General features: G+C 43.5%; 1 protein-coding gene across 1 annotated transcript in view; it reads left to right on the top strand.

Annotated features, from left to right (window-relative positions):
* The window catches only part of ppm1h (protein phosphatase, Mg2+/Mn2+ dependent, 1H), a 147,622-nt gene that overhangs the window by 74,798 nt on the left and 45,183 nt on the right, over positions 1 to 27,641 (top strand). Inside the window, exons 2-3 of the mRNA XM_041216423.1 lie at positions 2,120 to 2,285; positions 22,545 to 22,886. Of these exons, the coding sequence (XP_041072357.1) occupies positions 2,120 to 2,285; positions 22,545 to 22,886 (508 nt within the window). The remainder of the gene's footprint in view (positions 1 to 2,119; positions 2,286 to 22,544; positions 22,887 to 27,641) is intronic.

Genomic DNA, 27,641 nt, shown 5'->3' with positions numbered 1-27,641 from the left:
GCATCTGTAATGCTGGTGATCTCCAGAGGAGGCTGAGATGGATCATCCATTTGGCACTTCTGGCTGAAGATTGTAGCAAATGCTTCAGCTTTATCTTTTACACTGATGATCTGCTGGACTCCCCCATCATTGAGGATGGGGATATTTGTGGAGCTGCCTCCTCCAGTTGTTTAATTGTCCTCCACCATTCACAATTAGGTGTGGCAGGGCTGCAGAGCTTAGATCTGATCTGTTGGTTGTGGGATCGCTTAGCTCTGTCTATCTCTTGCTGCTTATACTGGCTGGCACGCAAGTAGTCCTGTGTTATAGCTTCACCAGGTTGACACCTCATTTTTAGGTATGCCTGGCGTTGCTCCTGGCATGCCCTCCTGCACTCTTCATTGAACCAGGGTTGATCACCTGGCTTGATGGTAATGATAGAGTGGGGTATATGCCAGGCCATGAGGTTACAGATTGTGTTCGAGTACAATTCTGCTGCTGCTGATGGCCCACAGCACCTCATGGATGCCCAGTCATGAGTGGCTAGATCTGTTCGAAATCTATCCTACTTAGCACAGTGGTAGTGCCACACAACATGATGGAGGGTATCCTCAATGTGAAGCTGAGGTTTCGTCTCCACGATGATGTGCGATGGTCACTCCTACCGATACTGTCATGGACAGATGCATCTGTGGCAGGCAAGTTAGTGAGGATGAGGTAGAGAATGTTGTTCCCTGCTGTTTCCTTCATCTGTCGCAGACCCAGTCTAGTAGCTATGTTCTTTAGGACTTGGCCAACTCGGTCAGTAGTGGTGCTACCGAGCCACTGTTGGTGATGGGCATTGAAGCATTGACGTCCCCCACCCAGACTATATTCTGCACCCTTATCACCATCAGTGCTTCCTCCAAGTGTGTTCAACATGGAGAAGTACTGTTTGTTTTTGCAGGGATTTAAATGTATTAAATGGGCTTTAATCAATGAGTGCTTGTTGTTTTTAATATAGTGAAGTCTGTAATAGGTATTTTCGTTAATCTCAACATGTCTCCTGATCTCTGCTCATGGTGATTTGGCATGGAGGTTGTAAGGGCAAAGATTGGTGGGTGTGGGGCTATGGGTTGGAATGAGTTGGCATTAAGTTGGCATGGGGGTATGGCAGGGCATGGAGGAATAGATGGGGGCATGAGGTGGCATGCATGTGTGGGGAAGGGGGCGGGGTAGAGGGCTGGGATGAAGTATCAGGGCACCGAGGTGGACCTTTTAAATAGCCGGCCTCGGCACCCGACAGTCCCTGTGGCTGCCTGTGCAGTGTGTCTGGGAGTGGTAGGCCTGACCCCAGCTCGCACCCACCCCTAACCAAAACCATTCAGCGCACTTTCTCCCGAGTTGGGTTTGTGGAGTCAGCAAATTTCCCAAACCAATATACCTGACTCGGCGCAAATTCAGCTATTGATTTTTTTTTTGACTTGATGTGCCAGCTTTGGTCAGTTGACAGCTCACTCGCATCAAGTAAGAAAATTGTAGATTCAAACCCAACCCTCAAAACTTGGGCGGGTAATTTAGGTTGACCATTCAGTGGAACAGTGAGGATATACTCGATTAAAGGCACCTTCTTTTAGGTGTGCCAGTGTGCCAAGGCTCTGTTTGCCTGTTCTGTTGGTTGTTAAAGGTTCCACAGTATTTTTTGAAGAAGAGCAAGAAGATCTCCTGGTTCCCTGGACAAAGTTTGTGTCTTAATTAGAATCAGCAAAATGGATTAGCTGGACTTTCATCTCACTGGTCCTTGTGGGAACTTGCTGTGTGCAGATTGGCAGCAATGTTTGCCTACAGAACATCAGAAATTCATTGCCTGGGATGTCCTCGGGTTGCAATAGAGGCAATATAAATGCAAATTCCTTCCAATTTCTCAGTATTTTACCACGAGCCCTTTCATTATTGCAAATTAAATTTCATTATTACTGTAATGATTGACCCAGCTTGTACTTAAATGAATAAAATGATCAAGTGCCCGATAAGTGGGAAGAAAAAGTTCTGTTTGCAAGGAAAGGAAGTTAAGTATGCCATGTAGGGGCACAGAGAGATGTGACTGCAGTCATTTGTTCACAGTTATTTTACTGCGATGTTTTTTTTTGGTGGCTTTCAGGGTGATCAATGCAGGGAAAAGTATGCACAACGAGGACCAGGGTTCCTGCGGACTGGTGACTGTGAAGAAGAAATCAAGCGCTCCCATCACTCCAAGTAAGAACTCCACAGCCAAAAGGAGATCATCATTACCAAACGGGGAAGGGTCACAACTTAAAGACAATTCAGTAAGTGACGCTTCATTCTGCTTTCAATGGAAGCTGGGTCAGTGAAGTACAAGAGACACAGATTACACCGAAAGATCAGTAGCACCAGAATGAATTACAGTAATGCGTTACTGTGGTGTATATAGTTGTATCAAGCCTGCTGTATAGAAACAGACCGTTTGGTCTACTGGTCTGTGCTGGCGTTTATGCTCCACATGAGCCGCCTCCTGTAATTCTTCATCTAATTAGCACTTGAACATGCTCATCTAATGCTTTATCCCTCATGTACTAACCTAACTTCCTCTGAAATCAATCTATGCTATTTGCTTCGATTCTACCTTGTGGCAGCAATTCCCACATTCTTGCCACTGTCTGGGAAATGAAGTTTCTTATGAATTTGCATTGATTGGTGACTATCTTTTTATATTTATGACCCCTACTTTTGTTCTCCCCCACAAATAGAAAAAATCTCCACGACCATCCTTGAACCCATTGGGAATTTTAAGGAACTCGAGTAGTGTTGTAACTTCCACAGGGAAATCTACACATCACTAGCTACCTTTCCTCCAGCCACCATTGGCAGCTCTGTCTTCAGCCATGCAGTTCCCACTTTCTGGAATTGCCTCCATATTAAGACTATGCTCAAACCCATCCTTTTACACAGCATCTCTTTATTTCCGATTTCCAGCATCCGCAGTGTTTTGCTTTTATTTTGGTCCTTTTTTCTTATGCCTCTCTGAAACATCTTGGGCACGTCCCGCGACATTTACAGGCACTTGATAAACGCAAGTTCTTGTTGAAACTTGTTCACTACTTGTTGAATTCACGCTGTTGCTTTAATGTGCATGTATCTTGAAAATAGAAAAGGAAGAATTTATTTTGCTTTCCTCCTGTCCCTGTGAATTGCTTTCATAACCCAACAGTGCAAAACTTAAGTCACAAGATAATTACGGGCGATAAAGATCATTTAGGACCATCATGATTCAAAGCTTTAAGAAAGACCCATATTCCACTCATTCTGCTGTTCCTCAAATGATTTGTGGTTTTTTTTTTCTCCACTAATCTATCTTTTGTCAGGCCATCCCACATGTTGATTATCCTTAACTTTTTTTGAAAGTTATTCTTTCATGGGATGTGGGCCTCGCTGGCAAGGCCAGCATTTGTTGCTCATCCATAATTGCCCATGAACTGAGTGGCTTGCCACACCATTTCAGAGGGCAGTCAAGAGTCAACCACGTTGCTGTGGGTCTGGAGTCACATGTAAGCCAGGCCAGATAAGAATGGCAGATTTCCTTCCCTATAGGACATAAAGGCCTTCCAGTTAATGGAATTGCTAGCATCCCCATTGTTCCAGTTACATCGCTGAGTGGATATATGAGATCTGACAGGGCAGATTGACAACTATAAACCTCTTTATCTTCATTCTTACTCTCAAGAATTTTTTTATTCCACTTTTTTTTTGTTCCTTTGCTTTCTCCGTTGTCTTGGATCTTTGTGCAACTTGAAAGCTGATCTTTCTGATGCTTCCCTTTTATCATTGTGTTTGATTTTTTTTCCAACTTTGTGCCCTTGGCATGAAATTTTGCCCTGCTAACAGTGCATATCTGAAATTCAGACTCCTGCAATGCATGGTTAATAGTCAGAAAAATGTGTACCACACCTGCCTGCTCTGTGCTGAGGGTGCAAAGTCAGAAAAATCGCCTTATGTCTTTTTAGCTTCTCTTTTTGCGGTAACTCTGGCCTCTTTGCATTTTGTGGCAGGGTAGGTGGCTTCATGCATCCTCTCAATTTAATTTCACTTCTCTATTTCTCGTTTCCAGTTTCTTTGACCAGTACAAAGAAAAATTAAGAAATGTTTTTGTATAACATCTTTCATCACCACAGGAGGTCATTAAACAGCCAATGAAGAACTTTTGAAGTGTAAGTCACTGCTGCATTGAAGAAACAGCAAAACATTTGTGCCCAGCAAACTCCTACAAACAGCAGTGTGGTAATGATGAAACAGTGTGATTGTGATGTTGGTTGAGGGATAAATATAGGGCAAGAAAATGGGCAGAACTCCCCTGTTCTTCAAAATTAATGCCATGGGATCCACCTGAAAGCAGTCACTCCAGATAAAAAAATAATTGAGTCTTCATCCGTGGTTAGCAAAATGAGAGCACATTGCAATGGTTACTTAGTAACTAGCGTTAAATGAAACATTGTGGATATTCCATGAACGACATGCATAAGGTTGCATAGCTCAAGCCTTGAGCAATGATAGAGATCATTGTGGTATTGTGACCGCTGGTGACCCAAGGGAATATTAGGCACAAATCTGTTCTTCTCCATTGACTTTGTGGTTAAGCAAATACATTATAACAAATCATGTGCATCAAGCTCAGATTAAGCAGGAGGCAGTGCAAACGACCCAGAAACCAGCCATCCAGAGCTTAAGCAAAAACAGTGCTGCATCGTGTGCATTGAGTTCAGAGCAAGGAGAAGGGCATTGCTAGCAACTTAGAAATCGGTGATCCCTGAATTCAGATGGTCTCAGAGATCATAAGACCCTCCTGGAGGTTTCTGAAGATTGACATTAGCAGAAGGCTGGCAGCAAGCCACCAGCCACACTCTCTTAGCTATATGAAGCCCGAAAGACCAGAAAGTTTGGAATGTCAAAGAAGAGGAGGAGGACAGTGGGCCTGAAATTGCTCTGCCCTTCTGATGCACCTTGGCAAGACTATGTGGGAAGGGCCAGGAATTCGATCAAGACCTGGATATATCAGGCCGCCTTGTTGCATCTTAAGCCGAACTGGATGTTGCAATATTGAATGGGCAGTGTCGTATGGATAAGGTGAGCTGGGTGACATCAAGGCAGCATTTGACCAAGTGTGCCCTAGCAAAATTTAAGCCAATGAGAATCAGGTGGAAAACTCTTCACTGGTTGGAGTCATACCAACACAAAGGAAGGTGGTAATGATTGTTGCAGACCACTTATCTCAGCCCCAGGACATCACTGCAGGAGTTACTCAATGTGTAGTGTCCTAGGCCCAACCTTTAGCTGCCTCGTCTTTCCTCCAACATAAGGTCAGAGATGAGATGTTTGCTGATGATCGCTCAGCATTCAGTACTATTTGCGACTCCTCAGATATTGAAATAATCCATGCCCGCATGCAGTAAGACCTGGACATTATATCCAGGCTTGGGCTGATAAGTGGCAAGTAACATTGGCACCACACAAATGCCAGACAATGGCAATCTCCAACAAGAAACAACTAACCATGTTTCCTTGACAATCAATGGCATTGCTATCGCTGAATCCCTCACCTATCAACATTCTGGGAGTTGCCATTGACCAGAAGCTTAACTGGACCAGCAACATAAATACAGTGGCTACAAGCAGGTCAGAGGCTGGGAATTCTGTGGCAAGTAACTCACTTCCTGATTCCCTAAAGCTTGTCCATCTACAAGGCACAAGTCCAGAATGTGATGGAATACTCCACTTGCCTGGATGAGTGTAGGTGAAATAACACTCAAGAAGCTCGACACCATCCAGGACAAAGCAGCCTATATCTCCGATTCAGTGACAGCAATGGAACAAAGTCCTAAAGCTTCATTCCTCAACCTCTGGGTGTACCTACACTGGGTGAACTGCAGAGATTCAAGAAGGGAGCTCACCACCACCACCTCGAGAGCAATTAAGGATGGGAAATAGAGGCTGGCCTTGCCAGTGATGCCCACCTCCCAAGAGTGTGAATGATATTTAGATAGACAATACCTTTTGACACCTGAATACTTGGTGTGACCAACCCGATTCCTGGTATGATTAATGAACAGATGGTGCATTTTTGTAGCACCTTTTTAATGCAGAAACAGCGTTCCAAGGCGCTTCAGAGTGGTGTAATCAACAGAAATAAAGCCAACAAAAGGAGGAGAATTTGGAAAAGATGTTCAAAAGGCTTGGTCAAAGAGCTGGGTTTTAAGGAAGGCCTTAAATGGGAAGAGGGAGGTAGAGAGGTGAAGGGATTTAAAAATTTCAGCACATAAAGCCTAGATAGCTTGGACACCAGTGATGTAGTGAAGGGAGGAATGGTTCCACAAGAGGCTGGAGTGGAGGAACTGAGTGACAATTAAGCTGTTAGATCATTGTAAAAATCCACCTTGTTCACTAGTATTCTTTTAGGGAAGGAAACCCGCTCTCGTAACCAGGCCCATATGTTACTTTTGTCCCTACCCAACGTGCCTGACTCCTAACTGCTATCTAAAGTAAACTAGAAAGCCCTCCAGCTATAGGCAACTCCTACCAAAGGTTCAAGAAAAAAAGACACCACCACTTTTCAGGGCAACATGGGATGAGCAATAGATGTTGGCCTTGTCAGCCATGGCAAATATCCTAAGAACACATAATTGAAATCATATCGAGACCCAATGTGCAGAATGTTTACCAAGATTGCAAATAATACAATATCCAACAGTTGCAGGTTAGAAAGAGGTAAGTAGAGTTAGAGGAGGTTTGTGTGAAGTATAAACATTAGCATAGACCAGTGGGGCTGTGTGGCCTATTTCTGTTGTCTAAATTTGAAGTAACTTTGTAATTCACCTTCTTAGCTACTGTAATTATCAGCGATTAGTTTTGTCGCACCTGAGTCCCACTTTTTTTAATTTTCTCTTTTTCCTGATTTCTCTCATTTGATCTCCTCCTCCTCTGTGTCTATCTGTCTTTTGTTTTTTGTTTCAATGATGCACACAGGTTGTCGACATTATAGCTGAGCTAACTTTATCGATAACACATTTTCCTAACATGAACACAGATCTGCAGTAACTGAATTCTATCAGGACAAGTTCCAACATGTGCTATCTGACCTTCAACCCCATATCTCGTACAGAGTACCATATAGTATCTAATACTGGAGTCCACAGCCACAAACAACTATTATCATGACATTCTCCTTTTTTTAAAAAAAAATTTTTTTATACAACTCAAGTACACAAAGTCTCTTATCTATTCTTTCTCACTCTGTTTTGATCAGTCTGTTTTGTCTTTTACTCAACTCTGTATCTGTTTTTTTGATAATTCTTCCACTGGATGTTCTGAGTGGTGACAAATGTGATTTTGAAGGACAAGGGGCCTTCTCCAACTCTGTGTCACTATCACCCCTTAGATAGTTTTCAGGACTCTCAGGCTTTGTCTGGTTATCTGTTGCTTCACTGGTGCATTTTGGTTTTTGATCTTCAGCTACACTTCCTGGTTCAGAGCGGGGCTGCGTTTCATTTGTTTTCTGTAAGAATTTCCAGATCCTCCTGTACTGTTGTCTGTTTGGACTCTGCACTATGTAAGACCTTGGTTCTCCTGTGACAACTACAGGCTTCCAGATCCCTTCATACTGAGTCCTCACTGTCTCTCCCATGTTCAGGTCAGGCAGAGGTCAGGGGCCTCGATCAAAGTACTGTTTCTGCTTCGGCTGTCTTAGTTTGAGCAGACCCTGTATGCTGTAGCTCACTGGCTGTGGAAATAACAGTTGGGACGCAGTTGGAAGCCCAGTTCTTAGTCTTCTCCCCATCAGGAGCTGTGCAGGAGATGACCCAATGCCATCTAAAGGAGTATTCTGGAAATCCAGCAGAACCAGGTAGGGGTCTTCCCCTTCTGCCTTTGCCTTGTTCAACAGGTGTTTTAATGTCTGCATGGTACGTTCCACCATTTTGTTGGATTGTGGATACTTGGGACTTGGTGTAGTGTGGCAAAACTCTTGGTCCTGTGCAAATTTGCGAAACTCAGTGCCCGAGAATTGTGGACTGTTATCTGGGATGTGCACTTCAGCTATGCTGCGGTGAGCAAAAATTGATTTTAAATAATTTATTACAGTGATACTCAAAAAAATCTTTGAGCAATAATCTCCTGCTAGTCGGTACTCACTGTTGTCAAATGTGAACAAGTCCACTCCAATTTTCTGCCAGGGCCTCCCTGGAACATTGTGTGGTTGAAGTGGTTCTTTTTGTTGTGATTGACTGTACTTTTGGCACACTGCACCCGCATTCACCATTTCCCCAATTTCTGCTCCCATTCCAGGCCAATACATTACATCGCGAGCTCTTCTCCTGCATGTTTCTGTGCCGGGGTGACTTTCATGTATGCGTTGCAGCATTTCTTTCCTCAGTGTTGCAGGAATCTTTCCTCCCATGAAAAGTATTCCTTCTGCTACATGAAGTTCCTCACAAAAGTTCCAGTTCTCTTGTACAGCAGAAGGGGCTCCGCTCCGGTGTGTGGGCCAGCCAGTTTGCACCATCTGCTGCAGTTTTCTCAGGGTGGGGTCGTTCTCGGTCGCTTCTCTCATCTCATCCAGTTTGGTGACAGCCAGAGGTAAGTTCTTTGTCAGCATATGAACCTGTGCTTCCGTTTCTTTATCCTCTTCCTCCGCGATGGGTAGGTACGCACGTGACAGAGTGTCTGCGACGTACATTTCCTTGCCCAGATTATATTTAACTCTGACCTGCTACTTCTGCAGACACATTAGTAATCTTTGGATTCTTGGTGGTGCACAGTTCAGGGGCTTTTTAAGTATAGCTTCCAGAGGCTTATGATCAGACTCTACCTCCATGTCTTTGCCATAGACAAACTGGTGGAAGTGTTCCAGGCCAAACACAATTGCTAGCATTTCTTTCTCTATTTGGACATACTGCTGCTGTGTTTCAGTCATTGCCTTTGAAGTGTGTGTCACTGGTGCCTCATTTTGCAAGAGGACAGCTCCCAGGCCAGTCTTTGAAACGTCCACTGAGATCTTGACTGTCTGACTGACATCATAATACTTTAACACTGGTGCCTGGGTCAGTGTTCTCTTCAGGCTAGTCAAAGCTTCCTGGTGACTTCGTTCCCAGTGCCATTCCACATCATTTTGTAAAAGTTCTCTGAGAGGTGCTGTCAGGTCTGACATGTTCGGAATGAATTTCCCAAGATAGGTCACCATACCCAAAAACTTCTCCAGTCTTTCTTACGTTCTCGGGGTAGCATGTTCACGACTGCTTCAATTTTACTCAGGTCGAGCTTCAGTCCCTCACTTGTCAGCACATGTCCCATGTACTTGATTTCATAAAGACCTATTTTGCACTTTTCCTCCTTCGACTTGAGGTTCCTTTCTCCAGCTCTGGCCAGCACCTGCCTCCAGTCTGTGGTTATGTTCTTCTCATGAGGCTCCCCAGACCAGCACATTGACGATATTGGTTTATATGACCTCTAACCCTTCAAACAGCTGCTTCGCTGTTCTGTGGAACACATCAGGAGCTGAATTAATACCAAAAGGTAAGCATAAAAACCTGTATTGCCTGTGTGGTGTGTTGAAGGTACAGAGATAGGAGCTGCATTTATCCAGCTTGACCTGCCAGAAGCCTGAACTTGCATCCAAAACTGAATAGTATTTGGCATCAGCCAGTTTACACGTGATCTCTTCTACTGTGGGCAGCTGGGAATGCTCTCTTTGTACTGCCTGGTTTAGGTCTCTGGGATTCAGACAGACTCGTAGATTCCCACGTGATTTTTCTACAATTACAATTGGATTAACCCACTTTGTCGGTTCTTCAATTTTCTTGATGACGTGAAGTTTCTCCATTCTGTCCAACTCTGCTTTCAGTCAGTCTCTCAGCCTTACTGGTATTTTCTTGGACAAGTGTGTTTTGGGTGTCAGAATTTCTTCAACCTTAATGGTGTGTTCTTCTCTTAGGCAGCCAATCCCCTAGAATATATCTTTATACTCGCTCAGGATGTCATCAGTGGTGACAATCATTATTATCTTGATTAGTTTCAGATTTTCGCAAGCTTTGATTCCAAGGATGGGTTTTTGCATCAGTTTTCACCACTATGAATGGAAGTGCTTGAGACTGTTTGTTGTAGTTCACTAAGTGTGCACTTGCCCTCTACAGTAATTTTTTCACCTATATAAGTAGACACTTTTGTTTTAGTTAGCTGTTTTTTTTTGTTTACCTTACGACACAGGCTTATGGGAATGACATTTGCTCGTGCACTTGTCAACCTTGAAACTCACCATCATGTTGACAATTTTTAAATCAACCTTCCATTCGCTGTCTTTGGAATTTGTTGTCACTGCACCAACAAAAATTTCTGCTTCAGCGTCTGTGTCATCATCTGCAATCGTGTACACTTTCTTCGATCTGCACATTTCAGCGAAGTGATTTAGTTTGTCCTAGTTCTTGCACTGCTTTCCGCAGGCTGGACAAATATGTGGTAAATGCTCTGTTCACATCGGCTGCATTTAAATGTTTTAATAGCAGTTTTGTTTTTTTTACGCTCAGACTGTCTGTTTGTTCTTTCCCAGGGCTGTTTCTGTTTAACTGCATCTAACTGCTTGACCGTGTGCGACTTATCATCTTCTGCCATCTGTTTAATTTACCACTTTGTTGTCTCTGTCACTCCGCAGATATTTATTGCCTTCGCCGTGTAGGATCAACTTCTCTCCAAAAGCCGTTCTCTCAGATAATAATTTATGGGATCGCAAGTGACTCTATCTCAGATGAATGATTCTTCAAGGTCTCCAAATTCACATGATTTAGCTCATTTTCTTAGCTCAGTTATACACCGACTAATGTTGTCACTGCCTGGCGTGCATGTAGAAAATCAGCATCTTTCACGCGGGATGCTTGCTTTGAGTTTTTCCATTATTTCTTTCAAGCCATTTTGTTTCTCATCACTTTCAGGCGTGAATGTGTTATAGATTTCTAGGGCTGCTTCTCCTGCCACGTGAAGAAAGATGGAAGACTGTGAGGGTCTTTTTTTTTAATCACTGCGCCGTCGCTGTGAGGTAAAGCTCGAATCTCTGTCGGGACCACCTCCAGTTTTCGGTGAGATTTCCCCCCCAAACTGAGAACTCTGGTGGTTTCAGAACCTCAATTGTTGTGTTTAGTTTACTTCTGACACCATGTCTTGTTTTTTGTTTCAATGATGCACACAGGCCGTTGACATTGTAACTGAGCTAACTTTATTGATAACACATTTTCCTAATATAAACACGTACCTGCACTAGCTGAGTTCTATCTGGACAGGATCCAATATGTGCAATCTGACATTCACCCCTCAGGTCAGGTGACCCAATATCTAATACAGAGTGCCGTGTAGTATCTAATACTGGAGTCCACAACCACAATCGGCTCTCGAAAGCTTCTGTGTCCATCCTCCAACTCACTTAGAGAAGCGCTGCTTTGGTGAAAAGTGTTTGGCAAATCCTCATTTTCCCATATGCTTCTATAATCTTGACATTGCTGGACTATTACAGAATATTTAGTGCGTTTGCTGAGGTATAGGAAACAGGAGCATCATTCAGATCTTACTGCACTGGTTGCATGTTACACAAGGCTGCAAGAGCAAAAACAAACCATGCATCACTTCCTGTGATGATGTACACAGTATCTGATTAGCATTTACGCAGTTAGAATTAACACCTTATACAAAATCTCCTCCCAAATCTGACTTCCATTTCTATATTGCAAAGATCAAACAAACCATGGCTTTAACTCTGGTGTGTTGCACTCCATAACCTGGATCTGAATGTTGCACTTGTTGAGCGTGCTTGATCGGTGGGCCTGGAAGCTGCCACGATTTCCGCTTCCGGCCACGATCAGACCCCAGACGCAATTTCACGCTGGCCGGCCAAGTAATTGGCAGCCAACCTGAAACGTGTGCTGAGATGCTCACCGCTGCTGGGGGTGAACGAGCAGGATGAGGGCGGGCGCTGAGAGAAGTGAGGGTGCGGGCAGGCATTTCCAGTGAGCTCCTTGAAGGCTGACCAGTGCTGTGGAGCTGCTTCGGAGCTGCAGTATTGTTCCAATGAAATTTGCACATGAAAAATGCTGCAAACTCTCTCTTTCTCTCTCTTCCTCTCTCCCTCATACAAATTCAGCAACTGACAACAGAACTTCTAACATCTCAACTCTCAAACATTTTTTTTATTTTAGAGCCATACCATAGCGTCATAGAGGTCTACAGCACAGAAAAAGGCCCTTCGGCCCATCGAGTCTGCGCCGGTCAAACAAGTACCTAACTATTCTAATCCCATTTTCCAGCACTAGACCCATATCCTTATATGCCATGGCATCCAAAAGTGCACATCCGAATTCTTCTTAAATATGAGGGTTTCTGTCTCTACCACCCTTTCGGTCAGAGTGTTCCAGATTCCCACCATCCTCTGGGTGAAAAAATTCTTCCTCACATCCTCTCTAAATCTCCTGCCCCTTACCTTAAATCTATGCCCCCTGGTTATTGATCACTCCACCAAGGGGAAAAGTTCCTTCCTGTCTACCCTATCTATGCCCCTCATAATTTTATACACCTCAATCATGTCCCCCTCAATCTCCTTTGCTCCGGGGAAAATAATCCCAGTCTATCCAATCCCTCCTCATAACTAAAACTCTCTAGCGCAGGCAACATCCTGGTAAATTTCCTCTGTGCACTCTCTCTAGTGCGATCACATCCTTCCGATAACGCAGATTCTAGAACTGCACGCAACTCTCTAGCTGTGGCCTAACCAGTGTTTTATACCGTTCCAGCATAACCTCTTCGCTCTTATATTCTATGCCCGATATTCTATATTCTATAGAATAAAATATTCTATTTTATCCCGGCCTGGATTGAGCATGGTGCAAAATGTAAAGGCTGCCTGGCCAACTGGCCCATGTGCCAATCATAAAAACACATTGGCCAGGTTAGGTCTCTACTAATTGCCTCCTTAATGGGCTTAATTGTCAGCGAGTGAACTTCAAACTCCCACTGACCATAATGTTGCGTGCGAACAGAATACCATTGGGATGCGTGCCCAACATCGTCTCGCACTATTTCACACAGTTTCAGGTGCATGCCCGCTCGTTAAACATAATATATTAGTGACTTAGATGAGGGAATTGAATATACTATCGCCAAGTTTGCAGATGACACAAAAATAGGCGGGAAGGCAAGTGGTAAGGATGACACCAGGAGTCTACATAGAGATATAGAAAGGTTAAGTGAGTGGGCAAAAACTTGGCAGATGGAGTATACTGTGGGAAAATGTGAGGTTATGCACTTTGGCAGGAAGAATAGAGGAGCTGAATATTATTTAAATGGAGAAAGACTGCAGAAGGCTGCAGCACCAAGGGATTTTGGGAGTCCTTATGCATGAATCCCAAAAAGCTAACATACAGGCTCAACAGGTAATAGGGAAGGCAAATGGAATGTTGGCCTTTATTTCAAAGGGAATGGAGTATAAAAATAGGAAAGTCTTGCTAAAACTATACAAGGCACTAGTTAGACCACGCCTAGAATACTGTGAACAATTTTGATCCCCTTATCTAAGGAAAGATATACTGGCATTGGAGGCAGTCCAGAGAAGGTTCACTAGTTAACCCCGGGTATGGAGGGATTTTCTTATGAGGAGAGGTTGGGTAGGTTGGGCCTGTACTCATTGGAGTTTAGAAGAATGAGAGGTGGTGACCTTATTAAAACATATAAAATTCTTAGCGGGCTTGACAGGGTAGATGCTGAGAGGTTGTTTCCCCTTGTGGGAGCATCTAGGACCAGAGGGCATAATCTCAGAGTCAGGGGTCACCCATTTAAAACAGAGGTGAGGAGGAATTTCTTCTCTCAAAGGGTAGTCAATCTGTAGAATTCCTTACCACAAAGGACTATAGAGGTTGGGTCGTTAAGTATATTCAAGGCTGAGATAGACAGATTTTTAATCAGTAAGGGAGTCAAGGGTTATGGGGAAAAGGCAAGAAAGTGGAGTTGAGGATTATCAGATCAGCCATGATTTCATTGAATGGTGGAGCAGACTCGATGGGCTGAATGGCCTACTTCTTATGGTCTAAAATGCTGGCCCTTGTATTCTTCTCTTATGACCTCTTTCCATTCATTTTTTTTATAAGGACAACTGCTATGGCAGTTTCATGAGTCTATTAGAACTGGTCCTCTCTGCTTTGGAGGCAATTGGAGGTTTGAGTCCGGTGGGTGGTCTCTCAGAATCTGCTGGACAGGTGGGGAATTGGTAGTTGACTCCAGGTTACCAGTCAGGTTGCCACTTGGATTGGTGGATGAATGCAGCATCTCTGGTCGGTTTGATCAGGTAGAGGACTGCTTCCATGGGATAGGAGGTTGGCTTCAGTGTGGCAACCAGTGCAGGTCTATTCCGTCTCACCGTTCCTTGCTTTGTTAGGGCAAGGTATGGACGTTGTCCATCCAACCACTTGTTCATAGCGAACTTGGTCTTGGATCCAAACTGGCTTCCTGGTAAGTTGTATGTCTTGCAACATTTGTCATAGCTCAACATATAGCTGAACAATATTTGTCTTCTTTTTCTCTCTTTTTTCCAAGTCATCAGCTTGTATGTGCAGCATGTGTGTGTGTGTGTGGGAAGTTGAGTCCTCAGCCTTCTTCCCATTAGGAGTTCACACGGTGCTAAATCATTTTGGAGGGGCGTTGAACAATGGCTCAGAAGTGCAGGTTGAATGTCATCATTCTTCTTCTTCAGCAATGCTTTCACTGTACGCAATCCTCTTTCAGCTTCACTGTTGGCTTGAGCATATCTTGCGGAGCTAGCAGTATGGACAAATCCATACAATGTAGTGAACTCTTTAAAATATTCATTGGCAAACTGCGGTCCATTGTCTGAGATTATAAGGTCTGGGGTTTCGTGTGTTGCAAAAACCTCCTTCAATGATGTAATCACTGCTTCAGAAGTGTGATCCCACAGTTGCTTGACTTCTACCCATCTGGAATAGTGGTTACTTCGATGAAGAACATCTTACCTCATTGTTTGAAGAGGTCCATCCCAAGATGTTCCCATGGTCATGATGGGAAGGAAGTTGACATCAATGGTTCTCTTGTCCTGATGATGAATAGCCAAAGTAATACAGCTTAATATCATTTCTTCCAGTGACTTTTGAGAAAATCTTGCTCTGGCTGAACATTTTGTGATTCCCAAATGTCCTTGGTGCAATCGTTGTAGTCGTCAAGTCTCTGAATGCTTGGAATGACCAATCTCTCATTATAGATGAGTAAATCATCAACTACATTTGAGATGTCCTCGCTGTTCTTGGTACTCTGAGATTGGAATTGTGTGGCATATATGCTAGCTATCCTTTGACACAGTACTCTCTGACCTAAGCACATTCTTCATCAGATTTCTGTCCTTCTGTCCATCTCTGATTTCATTCCATCGCTGAGTTGTTGCTGGTAGAGTTGTGGCTGTTGTCGATGAAAAGGCTTCTACCTCTTCAACAAGGGCTACATCACATTGTCCAGGCCTTGTCAGCGGGATATGGGACAAGGCATATGCTGTGGTCTGCTGTTTTCCTGGAACATACTCGGTCTTTGCATCAAACCTCATCATCCTCCATCTGAATTATTTGTATTTGTTGAAGCATTTTTGCTAGCTCAGAATTGAGTGTCACTAAGGGTTGATGATGTGTCTCTATCTTGAAGTGGAAACCAAGACCATAATCTGCAAAGCAAACTTTTCAAAAGCAGTTGACATTTCTTTCTCTATCACTGCATATTCAATGTCTATAAGTGAACGGGGCGCATAGTAAACTGCTCTGCACTTACCATCCATCTATATCTGAGAGTACAGCTCCCAGTCCTGTGGAAGATGCATCTGCAGCAATGATAGTGCGTAGCTCTGGGTCATAATGAACTGAAATATCAGATTACATCGGCATCTCTTTGATTTTCTCAAAAGACCTCTTTTGCACTTCCTCCCAGCACCATGTATTATCCTGTTGCACCAGCTGACATAGTTGCTCATTAATGACTGCTCAGTTGGGCAGGAGCTTTCAGACTTGGTTTACCATATCCATGAATCTCTGGAGCTCAGTTACTTTCAATTGCACTTGCCTACTGTAGATCAATCCTGACACCAGATGCATCCACAACATACCCAAGTAACATGACAGTCAGCAGCAAGAATTCGCATTTGTTGTCCTGCTTCCTGTAGGCATCACAGCACAACTCTCATTCTAGTGTCATGTTATGTCTGAGTGGATCCATGGATCAGGGCATCATCCATGTGACATACATCCAAGAAGGATTGGACAGAGTCGTTTGACATTGTCCTCCGGAACGTTTCTGGCTCTGATGTTATGCCAAAATCTCCAAAATGGAGTAATGAAGATCATGAGCAATTTAAACTATTCATTGAGGGGAAGTTTCCAACGGTCTTTGTCGAGCTTGAACTCTTTCCCAATTTAGCTAAGCACACATCCACAGACAACACGCGATGAACTTCGCATTAAACTGCTTTGTTTAGCTGTGTAAGATCTATGGAAATTCTGATAGAACTCTTGGGTTTTGGCACCAGGATCATCCCGGAGCATCAGCTCATAGCTTATTTCACCTGTGACAGAACCACCTGTTTCAACATAGAGACAATTTCCATTACTTTTGGCAAGAGTGGATGAAGAACATTTCTGGGTGCAAACTGGCATGCTGACTTTATTTCAGGATGTAGAGTTTTTTTTTAATCCATTCATGGGATGTGGGCATCGCTGGCTGGGCCAGCATTTATTGCCCATCCCTAACTGCCTTTGAGAAAGTGGTGGTGAGCTGTCTTCTTAAACTGCTGCAGTCCATGTGGTGTAGGTACACCCACAGTGCTGTTGGGGGGTGGCGGAGTTTCAGGATTTTGACCCAGTGACAGTGAAGGTACGGCAATATATTTCCAAGTCAGGATGGTGAGTTGCTTGGAGGGGAACTTCCAGGTGGTGGTGTTCCCATCTATCTGCTGCCCTTGTCCTTCTAAATGGTAGTGGTTGTGGGTTTGGAAGGTGCTGTCCAAGGAGGCCTGGTGACTTCAGCAGTGTATCTTGTAGGTGGTACACACTACTGCTACTGTGTGTCGGTGGTGGAGAGAATGAATGTTTGTAGATGGAATGCCAATCAAGTGGTCTGCTTTGGCCTGGTTTGTGTCAACCTTCTTGAATATTGTTGGAGCTGCATTCATCCAGACAAGAGGAGAGTATTCTATCACACTGCTGACTTGTGCCTTGTAGATGGTGAACAGGTTTTGGGGACTCAGGATGTGAGTTATCTGCTGCAGGATCCCTAGCCTCTGACCTGCTCTTGTAGCCACAGTATTTATATGGCTAGTCCAGTTCAACTTCTGGTCAATGGTAACTCTCAGGATGTTGATAGAGGGAAATTCAGCAATGGTAATGCCATTGAATGTCATGGGGCGATGGTTAGGTTCTCCCTTGTTGGAGATGGTCATTGCCTGGCTTTTGTGTGGCACAAATGTTACTTGCCACTTGTCAGCCTAAGTCTGAATATTATCCAGGTCTTGCTCCATTTGGGCATGGACTGCTTCAGAATCTGAGGAGTCACGAATGATGCTGAACATTGTGCAGTCATCAGTGAACATCCCCACTTCTGACCTTCTGATGGAAGGAAAGTCATTGACGAAGAAGCTGAAGATGGTTGGGCCTCAGACACTACCCTGAGGAACTTCTGCAGTGATGTCCTGGGACTGAGATGACTGACCTCCAACAACCACAACCATCTTCCTCTGTGCTGGGTATGACTCCAACCAGTGGAGAGTTTTTCCCCCTGATTCCCATTGACTCCAGCTTTGCTAGGGCTTCCTGATGCCACACTCGGTCAAATGCTGCCTTGATGTCGAGACCAGTCACTTTCACCTCACCTCTGGAGTTCATCTCTTTTGTCCATGTTTGAACCAAGGCTGTAATGAAGTCAGGAGCTGAGTGACCCTGCTGGAACCCAAACTGAGCATCAGTGAGTATGTTATTGCTACACAAGTGCTGCTTGATAGCACTGTTGATGGTCCCTTCCATTGAGTAGACTGATGGGGCAGTAATTGGCCATGTTGGATTTGTCCTGCTTTTTGTGTACATGACATACCTGAGCAATTTTCCACATAGCCGGATAGATGCCAGTGTTGTAGCTATACTAGAATAATGATGTGGTATGCTGTCTTCAGCCTATGTAGTCCTGTGATCAGCTGTGGAAATTCAGCTCTGAAGTTTTTAGATTGACCCTCTCGGCTTTTCAGTTCCTCCGCTCTGCAAATCAGATTCAAGTCTGTACGGGCCTTCCTGCTCAAGAGTGAGCAACTCTGATTCTGAATCACATGAAATGTTTCTGTGATTTATTTCTTTTGATGTTGGAGGGTTACGTCTAGTTATCCTATGATCTCTGTACCTCCTGGCCTGTGTAGTTTTTGCATGATAGCTGAAGAGAACTTTTCTCCAACCACGGTTCAGTTTCAGAAAGAACCAACACTGCTGCACCTGTGTCTAACTTAAAGCCTGTCTTGCTTCCCTCTACTAGGACATCAGCACTCCAGTAGCTTCTGTTTGGTTCCTGGATCTCTGCAAGGAAAGGCCTCTCAATGTCATGGATATCATATACTTTACCGATTTTGGCCACCTTTTGTGCATGCTCTGCGCAGGCTTCTTCCTACGGCATGTAGCCTGGAAATGGCACATCTCTCTGCAAAATAGCATTCAGCCTCTTTGGCAGGGCAGTTTTCCCGCCTGTGTTTTTCCCTGCCGCAACAAATACAGTTAACTGGAGCTGTTGATGGACGCTCTTCCTGTCTCCCCTGCATTTTTAACAACTGCTTCTCTGTTTTTTAAATTTGACATAATCTACCGAGTCAACTTTTTTTTGAGATTATGGTTCCCTCCAGTCTCCTTGAATCACAGATCGATTTTGCTTCCTCGCCTCAGCTTGTCTGCTCAGTTGGATTGCCCTTGCTAGGGTTAGGTCACCAGGCGACTGCAAATGGTCGGACAGAGCATCATCCAGTACTCCCACCAGAGTTCTGTCTCTGATAATCGAATTTTTAGGGTGCCATTCCCACAGTTCCCTGTAAGCCTATACAGCTCATTCATAAATGCATTGACACTTTCCCCTTGATGTTGGGTACTTTTGTTAAATTTAACCCGCTCAACAATAATATTCTTTCTCAGATTGAAGTATGTAGCAAGTATCTTGATTACTTCTTCATACGTGGCTTTACCTCATCGATGGACAAGGAAATCATCTGCAGAGTCACCCATCGCATGTAACAGCATACTGGCCTGCTCACTGTTTGCCTTTGCAGCAAGGACTGACGCAGTACGGTCTCTGCAGATATCCAAAACCAACTCAGACATACTTCTGCTTGATTGAGGCCTGCGACCTTTTCGAAGCTTTCTGGTAAACGTAGAGACCTTTCCTGTTCTTCACTCACTGGCACCGTATAATATTCTCGGTACTATCAGACTAAAGCAAAATACTTACTGAGTCTGTTGAGGCGTGGAAAACGGGAGCTTTATTGAGACACATTTTACTGTGCTGGCTGCATGTTACACGAGGCTGCAAAAGAGAGAACAAACCATGTGATGTTGTATCACTTCCTGTGATGGACACAGCATCTGATTAGCATACACACCGTTAGAATTAACCCCTTATTCCACAGGTTCAAGCATACAGCACTGAGATTTTCAGTCAAATTTTATATCAGGATGTTAACTCATTGAAGAGAGTGCAGAAGAAGTTTACGAGAATTGTTCCAGGGAATTTCCACTTCAGTTATGAGGAAAGATTGGAGAAGTTGGACTGTTTTCCTTGGAGAGGAGAAAGCTAAGAGGAGACTTGATAGCAAGTTTTCAAAATCATGAGGGATCTGGACAGAGTAGATAGGGAGAAACAGTTCCTACTCGTAAACGAATCGAGAACCAGAGGGCACAGTTTTAAAGTGTTATACAAGAAAAGCAAATGCAAGGTGAGAAAAAACTTTTTCACACAGCAAGTAGTTGGGGTTTGGAATGCACTGCAGGGAAGTGTGGTGGAGGCAAGTTCAATTGAGGCATTCAAGAGGGCATTGTTTCTTTTTAAATAATCATCCCATGTTCAGGGTTGCGGGGTAAAGGCAGGGGATTGGTATGAAATTAAAATGCTCAGAGAGCCGGTGCAGACACAATGGGCGGAATGACGGCCTCCTACACTGTAACAATTCTGTGAATCTGTGATTCATCACATGGACATTAATATGGTGGAAGAAATCACCCACACATTAAAGTACACACCAGATGTTCATTCCAGTGACTTGAAAACCAGATGGATTCCTTATAGAAACATTGGAACAAGAGGAGGCCGCTCATCCTCTTGAATCTGTTCCGCTATTCGATTAGATCATGGTTGATCTGTATCTTGACTCCAACTACCCGCCTTTGCCCCTTAACTCTTTTATTACAGGTTAAAATGGCTTTAAAAGAAACAAACAAAACACTGGATCTCATATATTTTTATAAGGATAGAATTGAAAAGCAGAAAAGTTATGCTAAGCCTGTATTGAACACTGGTTGGACCACAACATGGGGTATTGTGAACAGTTCTAAACTTCAGAGAAGATGCAAAAAAAAGGATTATCAGAACAAGACCACAACTCAAGAGGTATAGCTATAGGGAAAGATTGAGCAGGTTAGGGTTCTTTGCTCTAGAGAAAGGAAGGCTGAGTGGGTGACCTGACAGAAGCCTCTGAGATTGTGAAAAGGTAGACATAGTGAAAATGTTTTCACTTGCAGGAGAGACCAGAATTGGGGATATAAATATAAGCCAGCCACTAATAATTCCAACGGGGAATTCAGGTGAAACGCCTTTATCAAAAAATTATTAGAATGTGGTACTCGCTACCACAAGAATTGACTGAAGTGAACAGCATGGATGCATTAAGGAGAAGCTGGATAGAAGAAAATGGATATCTCTATGTGGTTAAGTCCATCAACTCCATTAATCATCCTAAACACCTCAATTATATTGAATGGGCAATCCATCCATCTAGATTACAACCTGTAGAGCCAGTGTGCAAATCTGCTCTGTGATGATTTGAAATCATTTGCGTGTAACCACAGGAGTGACACACCTCTGCTTCACCCTCTCCAAGCAAAAGAATTTCACAGAATGCATTTGTTTTTCCATGAACCCATGTCAATTTTAATGTGCAAAACATTGTGAAGCCACACAGCTGATGGGTTAATTCAATATGAGGAGTTCCACTGGTATTCATGGCTGACGATAACAGCAGAAGGGTGAACTGTTTCTTGATTTCAGTCGTGCATCATATTAGAGCGTTGTTTTATTCTAGATAAGCCCCTGCCTCACGGATGAAATGATGAACAGCCAGTTGAATTGCTGGAATTGATCAGAATATCTATCCAACGTTCTGTAAGAATAAGTGAGCCCTACAGCACCAGCTGACAAAGGTTTGTGTCCTGCAGCAATCAGGAATTCTGTGCTGCGCTCAGGAAAACCACAGTTCCCCAGGTGAAGATTTTGCGCCACAGCTCGGGTAATAACTTATTCAACAGTTCAGCAGAAACAAAATCAGCTAAAGTCAGTGAACCAAAAAAAAATGATCAGAGCAGGTCATATTTGTATGTAAAATATTTGCAGTGTTTCCTTGGGGCAAAGTGAGGCCTGGAAGTGAGCTTGAGTTGAGGGTTTCATCAAAACCGATAACTGGCAAGTTTTTGTTGTTGGAGTTCTTGTTTTGAGAAGGAGTTTTTGATCATTTTTGATCTGGCAAGTGTGAATGTAGAAGAATGGTATTGCCTATATGTAACAGATAATGTGAACGGAATGGCCCAATGAAGGTATAAAGTGGAATGTCCCTTAATCTCCTATAGCCCTATAAAATGTTTGCATTCCTTTAATTCTGGCCTTTTGTGCATCCCCAACTTTTTGTCCCACGATTAGAGGTCATGCATTCAGCCATCTTGGCCCTAAGCTCTGAAATTTCCGCCCTAATCCTCTCTCTCCTTTATGATGATCATTAAAACCTACCACTTTGACTAAGCCTTTGGTCACCTGTCTTAATACCTCCACAAGTAGCTCAGTGTCTGATTGCACTCCTCTGAAGCATCTTGGGACCATTATTATGTTAAGGCTGCCATCTAAATATTATTGTGAATTTGAATGGACCTCATACTACTGAATTATTCTATTGGATTTTGCGGACCACAATCCTAAGCAGTGACTTGTGCATTCCACTATCATAGCACAAGAAATGGAGTAATACATGAAGGGAAAAATATGGGGGTGGGGGTGGTATAGAGAAAGGAGGGGAATGAGATAATTGAATAGTTCTACCAAAGAGTCAGCACAGGCATGATGGGTCAATCAGCCTCCTCCTGTGCTGTATCATTCTATGATACAATTATACAATTGAGAATTGTTGCAGTGAGACTATTCTAGCAATTTAAATGCTCTAAACCAGCGTAGACTGTCAGTTGAATCACCGAAGTTGTTTATCTTTCTTTTCCTCTCTGTAGGAGTCAGAGGAGATTACTTTTAATTACTGGGCACTGTTTGATGGGCATGCAGGAGCTGGTGCTGCTGTGGTGGCCTCCAAGCTCCTCCACCACAAGATAGCAGAGCATCTTCAAGAGGTGGCTGGTGTCCTGCGAAACTCAGCAGTGCTTCCCCCGACCTGCCTCAATGATGAGCCCGAAGTGGTGAGCAACGCAAGGACGTTAACCAGAGCTGCCTCGCTGCGGGGTTCGATGGGGACCCCGGGGTCGCCAAGCAGCCCTCCAACACGGTTCTTCATTGAGAAGAAAATTCCTCATGAGAGTTTGGTTATTGGAGCAATAGAAAATGCTTTTAAAGAAATGGTAAGTGTTTTTGTGGTGATCATTTGAAATGAGCTTCAAAGATTTCTCAAAAAAATCAACTGTTGTCATTGGCACCTGTTAACTCTGTGGTGAATTTTAAGATTCTCTGTGTCTTCCTTTTGGGTTTTAGTGGTTTTTTTCCACTCGAATAAAAATGCCTGTGACCACCACCTAATAAAGAGGAAGGACTTGCAACAAACCTTTCACAGCTTCAGGACATCCCACAGTGTTTAAAGGCCAATGAAGTACTTTTTGAAGTGTAGTTACTGTGACGACAACCAATTTGTTTACAGTGTCATCCATAAACAGCAATGTGATAAATGGCCAGATAAACTATTGGTTAGAATTAAGAATCAGTAAAGGAGCTGTTACATTGCTGAGTGTTTACTGTAAGCCCCAAACAGTGAGACGGGGATAGAGGAGAAAACCTGTAGGCAGATTTCAGAAAAGTGCAAAGATAAGAGAGCATTAATATTAGGGGACTTCAGTTACTCTAATATAGAGTGGGCGGGGTGGGGGGGTGGAAAGCAGTCTATTAAGCAGTGAGGGTGAAGAGTTCCTAGTATGTCAGCAGGAAAATTTCTTAATCGGTCTTAATGAAGCCCAACAAAAGGTAGATCTAGTTTGGGGATGAAGTGGGAAAGGTGGAGTGTTTCAGTGGGAAAGCGGCTGGGTAATGTGATAATAAAATAATTAGGTTTAAAGTAGTTCAGGAAAGAAACAAAGAAAAATTAATCAACACAAAATTGAGTTTTAAGAGAGCTGGACAAAACTGTTTCCACTGCCAAGTGAACTGGTAACCAAATCATAGACTTAAAATCATTGACAAAATAAATAGAGAAATGAGAATTTTAGACATCTGGGTTGCACTACCTGAAAGTAGATTCCATAGAAAATTTCAGAAAGGCAATTGTTACTTAACAATATCAAATTTGCAGGGTGTTGGAGTGTGGAAATGAATTGGACAGCACTTTCAAAGGGCAAACACAGACAGGGCTGCCCAAGTGGTCTCCTGCTACTATTATTTACAATCAACTTTATATATTGTAATGTTGGTTGAGGGACAAGCATTGGGCAGGACACCAGGGAGAGCTTCCCCGCTCGCCTTTGAAAAAGGGGGATCTTTCACGTCCACCTGATAATGTATTTAACGTCTCACCTGAGAGACGGCACTGTCAACAGTGTAACACACCCTCAGTACTGTACTGAACTGCCAGCCTGGCTTATGTCCTCCAAGTGGGGCTTGAACCTTCTTGACTCTGAGGTGAGAGTGCTATCAACTGAGCACAGCTGACAGCAAGGAATTAGCTTGGGAGAATCTTTTGAGATTATCATGTGAACATGCATAAATATGAACATATGTATGAATTAGGAACAAGAGTAAGCTAAAGAACAGCAAAGAAAAAGCTTTGTTATTGTTTTGTGGTTTCATAATTGTCCAATTTTACCCATTATACATTATTTCAATCTCTCACAATAATAGCTCCTCAAAGCCAGTTCCTTCTAAGAGGAAGGAAAAGCATTTAAAAAAAATAAACAAGCAGTAAAGAGAATTATTAGGAAAATGTGGTCCTGTTGCAAACTACCTAACTCTTCTGATTTTGCTCTATATGTAGTCATCCCTGCATCAGTTTCCAGAACTATGGCTCCTATTTGATGCAAACGTGCAGACTGCACCTACAAAGCTGTAGCTGTGGGACGGGATGGTGATTTCCAATGATGTTGCATTGGAGCTGCCTTCAGATTCCCATTAGAATTGGATTCATTTGAATCTGCAAACATTTGTCTAAATTTTCATAGCTGTCACCTCTGGCCAATTGCTGCTGTGTGGCATTGTCGGAGGCCATCTAGAAAATGGGTGGATCATTTTTTTTAAAAATACAAAATATAAACAGAAAAAAGCTGGAAATATTCCGCATTGCTGCTTGACCTGCTGAGCATTTCCAGTATTTTTGGTTTATGTTTCAGATTTTCGGAGTCAGCAGTGTTCTGCCTTTTCATTAAAAAATACAAGCCTGGAGTGAAAACAAGATTGAAAGCAGAGGCTTAAATATAAATTTCCACTAATTTTGTTCCAACTTGAGTTAATAGTTCTCGAAGGGTTCATTTTCAGGAAACCCCCCCCTCCCAAGCCCATCTTGTTGCTTCAAGCATTGCCTTACAGTGAAATCAAAGCTTGCTGGAGTCTCTTGTGACCTTGCAGGTAATGAATTGCTCATTACCTACTGGGGGCCCAAAAAGATGCGTCTTCCATTCCACCCCAATGCTAATATGTGGCAAGATGTGGAGAATTGGTGTTTGTACCTGAGGCAGTCCTTTTCTCATATGCATAGAATTAGCATAACACACACTCTTTCCCATCTTAAGAATTCAAGTTATACACGGTTTAAATTGTCAGTTGAGTATGCATTAACCTGAACAGCCTCTGGTGGTACTGGATGTCTTGAACTTATGTTTCAATGTATTTAAAGAGTGTGTGTGCACCCCCCCCCCCCCCCCCCCCCCCCCCCCCCCCCCCCCCCCCGCCCCCGCTCTCTTTTGCATCCCCCAGAATTACAAGCCCCATGATCCAGGAACAGAAGAATTAGGAGTAGGAAAGTAGGCCATTCGGCCCCTTGTTCCACCACTCATGGTTGCTCTGGTTGTGGTGTTCATTGCACTTTCCTGTCTGCCCCCCATAACTCTTGACTCCCTTGTCAATCAAAAAGTTGTCTAACTCAGCCTTGAATATGTACAATAACCCAGCCTCCACTATTCTCTGGGGAAGAGAATTCTGCAGACTAATAACCGTCCGAGATATAAAAAAAATACCCCTCATCCCCTCCTTCATCCAGCACTGAAAGTGTGGTAGAGTGAGTATCCTGCTTGCTCTACCAGCCCTCAAAGTACCCATGCTAAATTTCGAAGTTGTCAAATTTAAATATTGTCATGGTAACACTAAAGCAGTCGTCCTTTCAGCAACTACCCAGTTACCAATGGGAACCCTAGCTTATTTGTGGGCCATAGGGATAAGGATGGGGCAGGGCAGAGGAAACAATTTTGCTGCGCTTAAAGATGGACTGCTTCATGTCCACGCCGATTTTGCATGAGGACTCTTCAGTCACGAGAGGACCCACCGAAGACGATGAAGTCACTTACAACTTGGACGTACTTAAATAACAAGGAGTCAACCACTACGGTAGCAGAATGCAGTAATTCTAACGCTTGGAACCAAACTGAATAGAGAACAAGAGGCTGTGAGTGTGATGGGAGTAAGATTCTGACTGAACTTGGGCTTTGGGGGGCTGTGCAGTGGAATAATGGAAGACTAGGAAATTTGCCAGTATAGCAGCCAGCAACATGTGCACCTATAAGTATCCAATTCCCAGGAGTGCTCTCCAATGCAGGACAGGGTTTAATGACCTTATTGTGGATTATTATATTGTCATTTTGCCTCTGACTGAAACCTGGTTTGTGGATGGTGATACCTTGCCCCTCACTTGAAGCTTTCTACCACCTGTCCAACTCAAATCTTTACAGGGCAGTGTGATCCTCACCAAATCTACCAGGCTCTCCTTATGCTCCCCTGGCATCATCTCCTTCTTTGACTACCTCATCTTGTTACAGGCATTCCTGTTTCTCCTTTAAAAATCTTCAATGGTAACCATTGCCCCACCACCTCCCCCCCCCAAACTGCTTTCTCTGAATTCTTCCCTGAGATGTCTTACTTACTTTTCCCTTTCAGACTGTGCTCTGAATAACACCTAATTTTTGATAATTTCAATCGCTATTTAACTTGCTGTGCCTCTCTTGTTTGAACTCATTGCAGCCCTTATCCCTTTCCCACTATATAAGCTTCCTACCTAACTTAACAGCCATCTCTTTGACCTTAGATAAAAACAAAAAACTGCGGATGCTGGAAATCCAAAACAAAAACAGAATTACCTGGAAAAACTCAGCAGATCTGGCAGCATCAGCGGAGAAGAAAAGAGTTGACGTTTCGAGTCCTCATGACCCTTCAACAGAACTGAGTGAATATTAGGAGAGGGGTGAAATATAAGCTGGTTTAAGGTGGGGGGGGGGGGGTGCAGGGGGTGTGGTGGTGGGGGGAGAGAAGTTGGGGGGGGTGGTGTGGTTGTAGGGACAAGCAAGCAGTGATAGGAGCAGATAATCAAAAGATGTCACAGGCAAAGGAACAAAGAGGTGTTGAAGGTGGTGATATTATCTAAACGAATGTGCTAATTAAGAATGGATGGCAGGGCACTCAAGGTACAGCTTTAGTGGGGGTGGGGTGGAAAGACTAGCAGGGCATACAAGATTTAAAAATAATGGAAATAGGTGGGAAAAGAAAAATCTATATAAATTATTGGTAAAAACAAAAGGAAGGGGAAAGAAACTGAAAGGGGTTGGGGATGGAGGAGGGAGTTCAAGATCTAAAGTTGTTGAATTCAATATTCAGTCCGGAAGGCTGTAAAGTGCCTAGTCGGAAGATGAGGTGCTGTTCCTCCATTTTGCATTGAGCTTCAATGGAATAATGCAGCAAGCCAAGGACAGACATGTGGGCAAGAGAGCAGGGTGGAGTGTTAAAATGGCAAGCGACAGGGAGGTTTGGGTCTCTTTGACCTTACATTCGCTTATGGGTTCTTCACTCCCACATTCTTGATCATGTGTCCAACAGGCTGATGTGATGGATCTAGTGTGTGGGTGAAGAAAATTAGCATTGTTCCTGCTTCTGTGTGCTAGTCTGTTTCTCATTTTCAGCCCACACCACTGGCT

Source organism: Carcharodon carcharias, chromosome 21 (genome assembly GCF_017639515.1).
Source record: "Carcharodon carcharias isolate sCarCar2 chromosome 21, sCarCar2.pri, whole genome shotgun sequence".
NCBI lineage: Eukaryota > Metazoa > Chordata > Chondrichthyes > Lamniformes > Lamnidae > Carcharodon > Carcharodon carcharias.
This window is presented reverse-complemented; position numbering and strand designations above follow the sequence as displayed.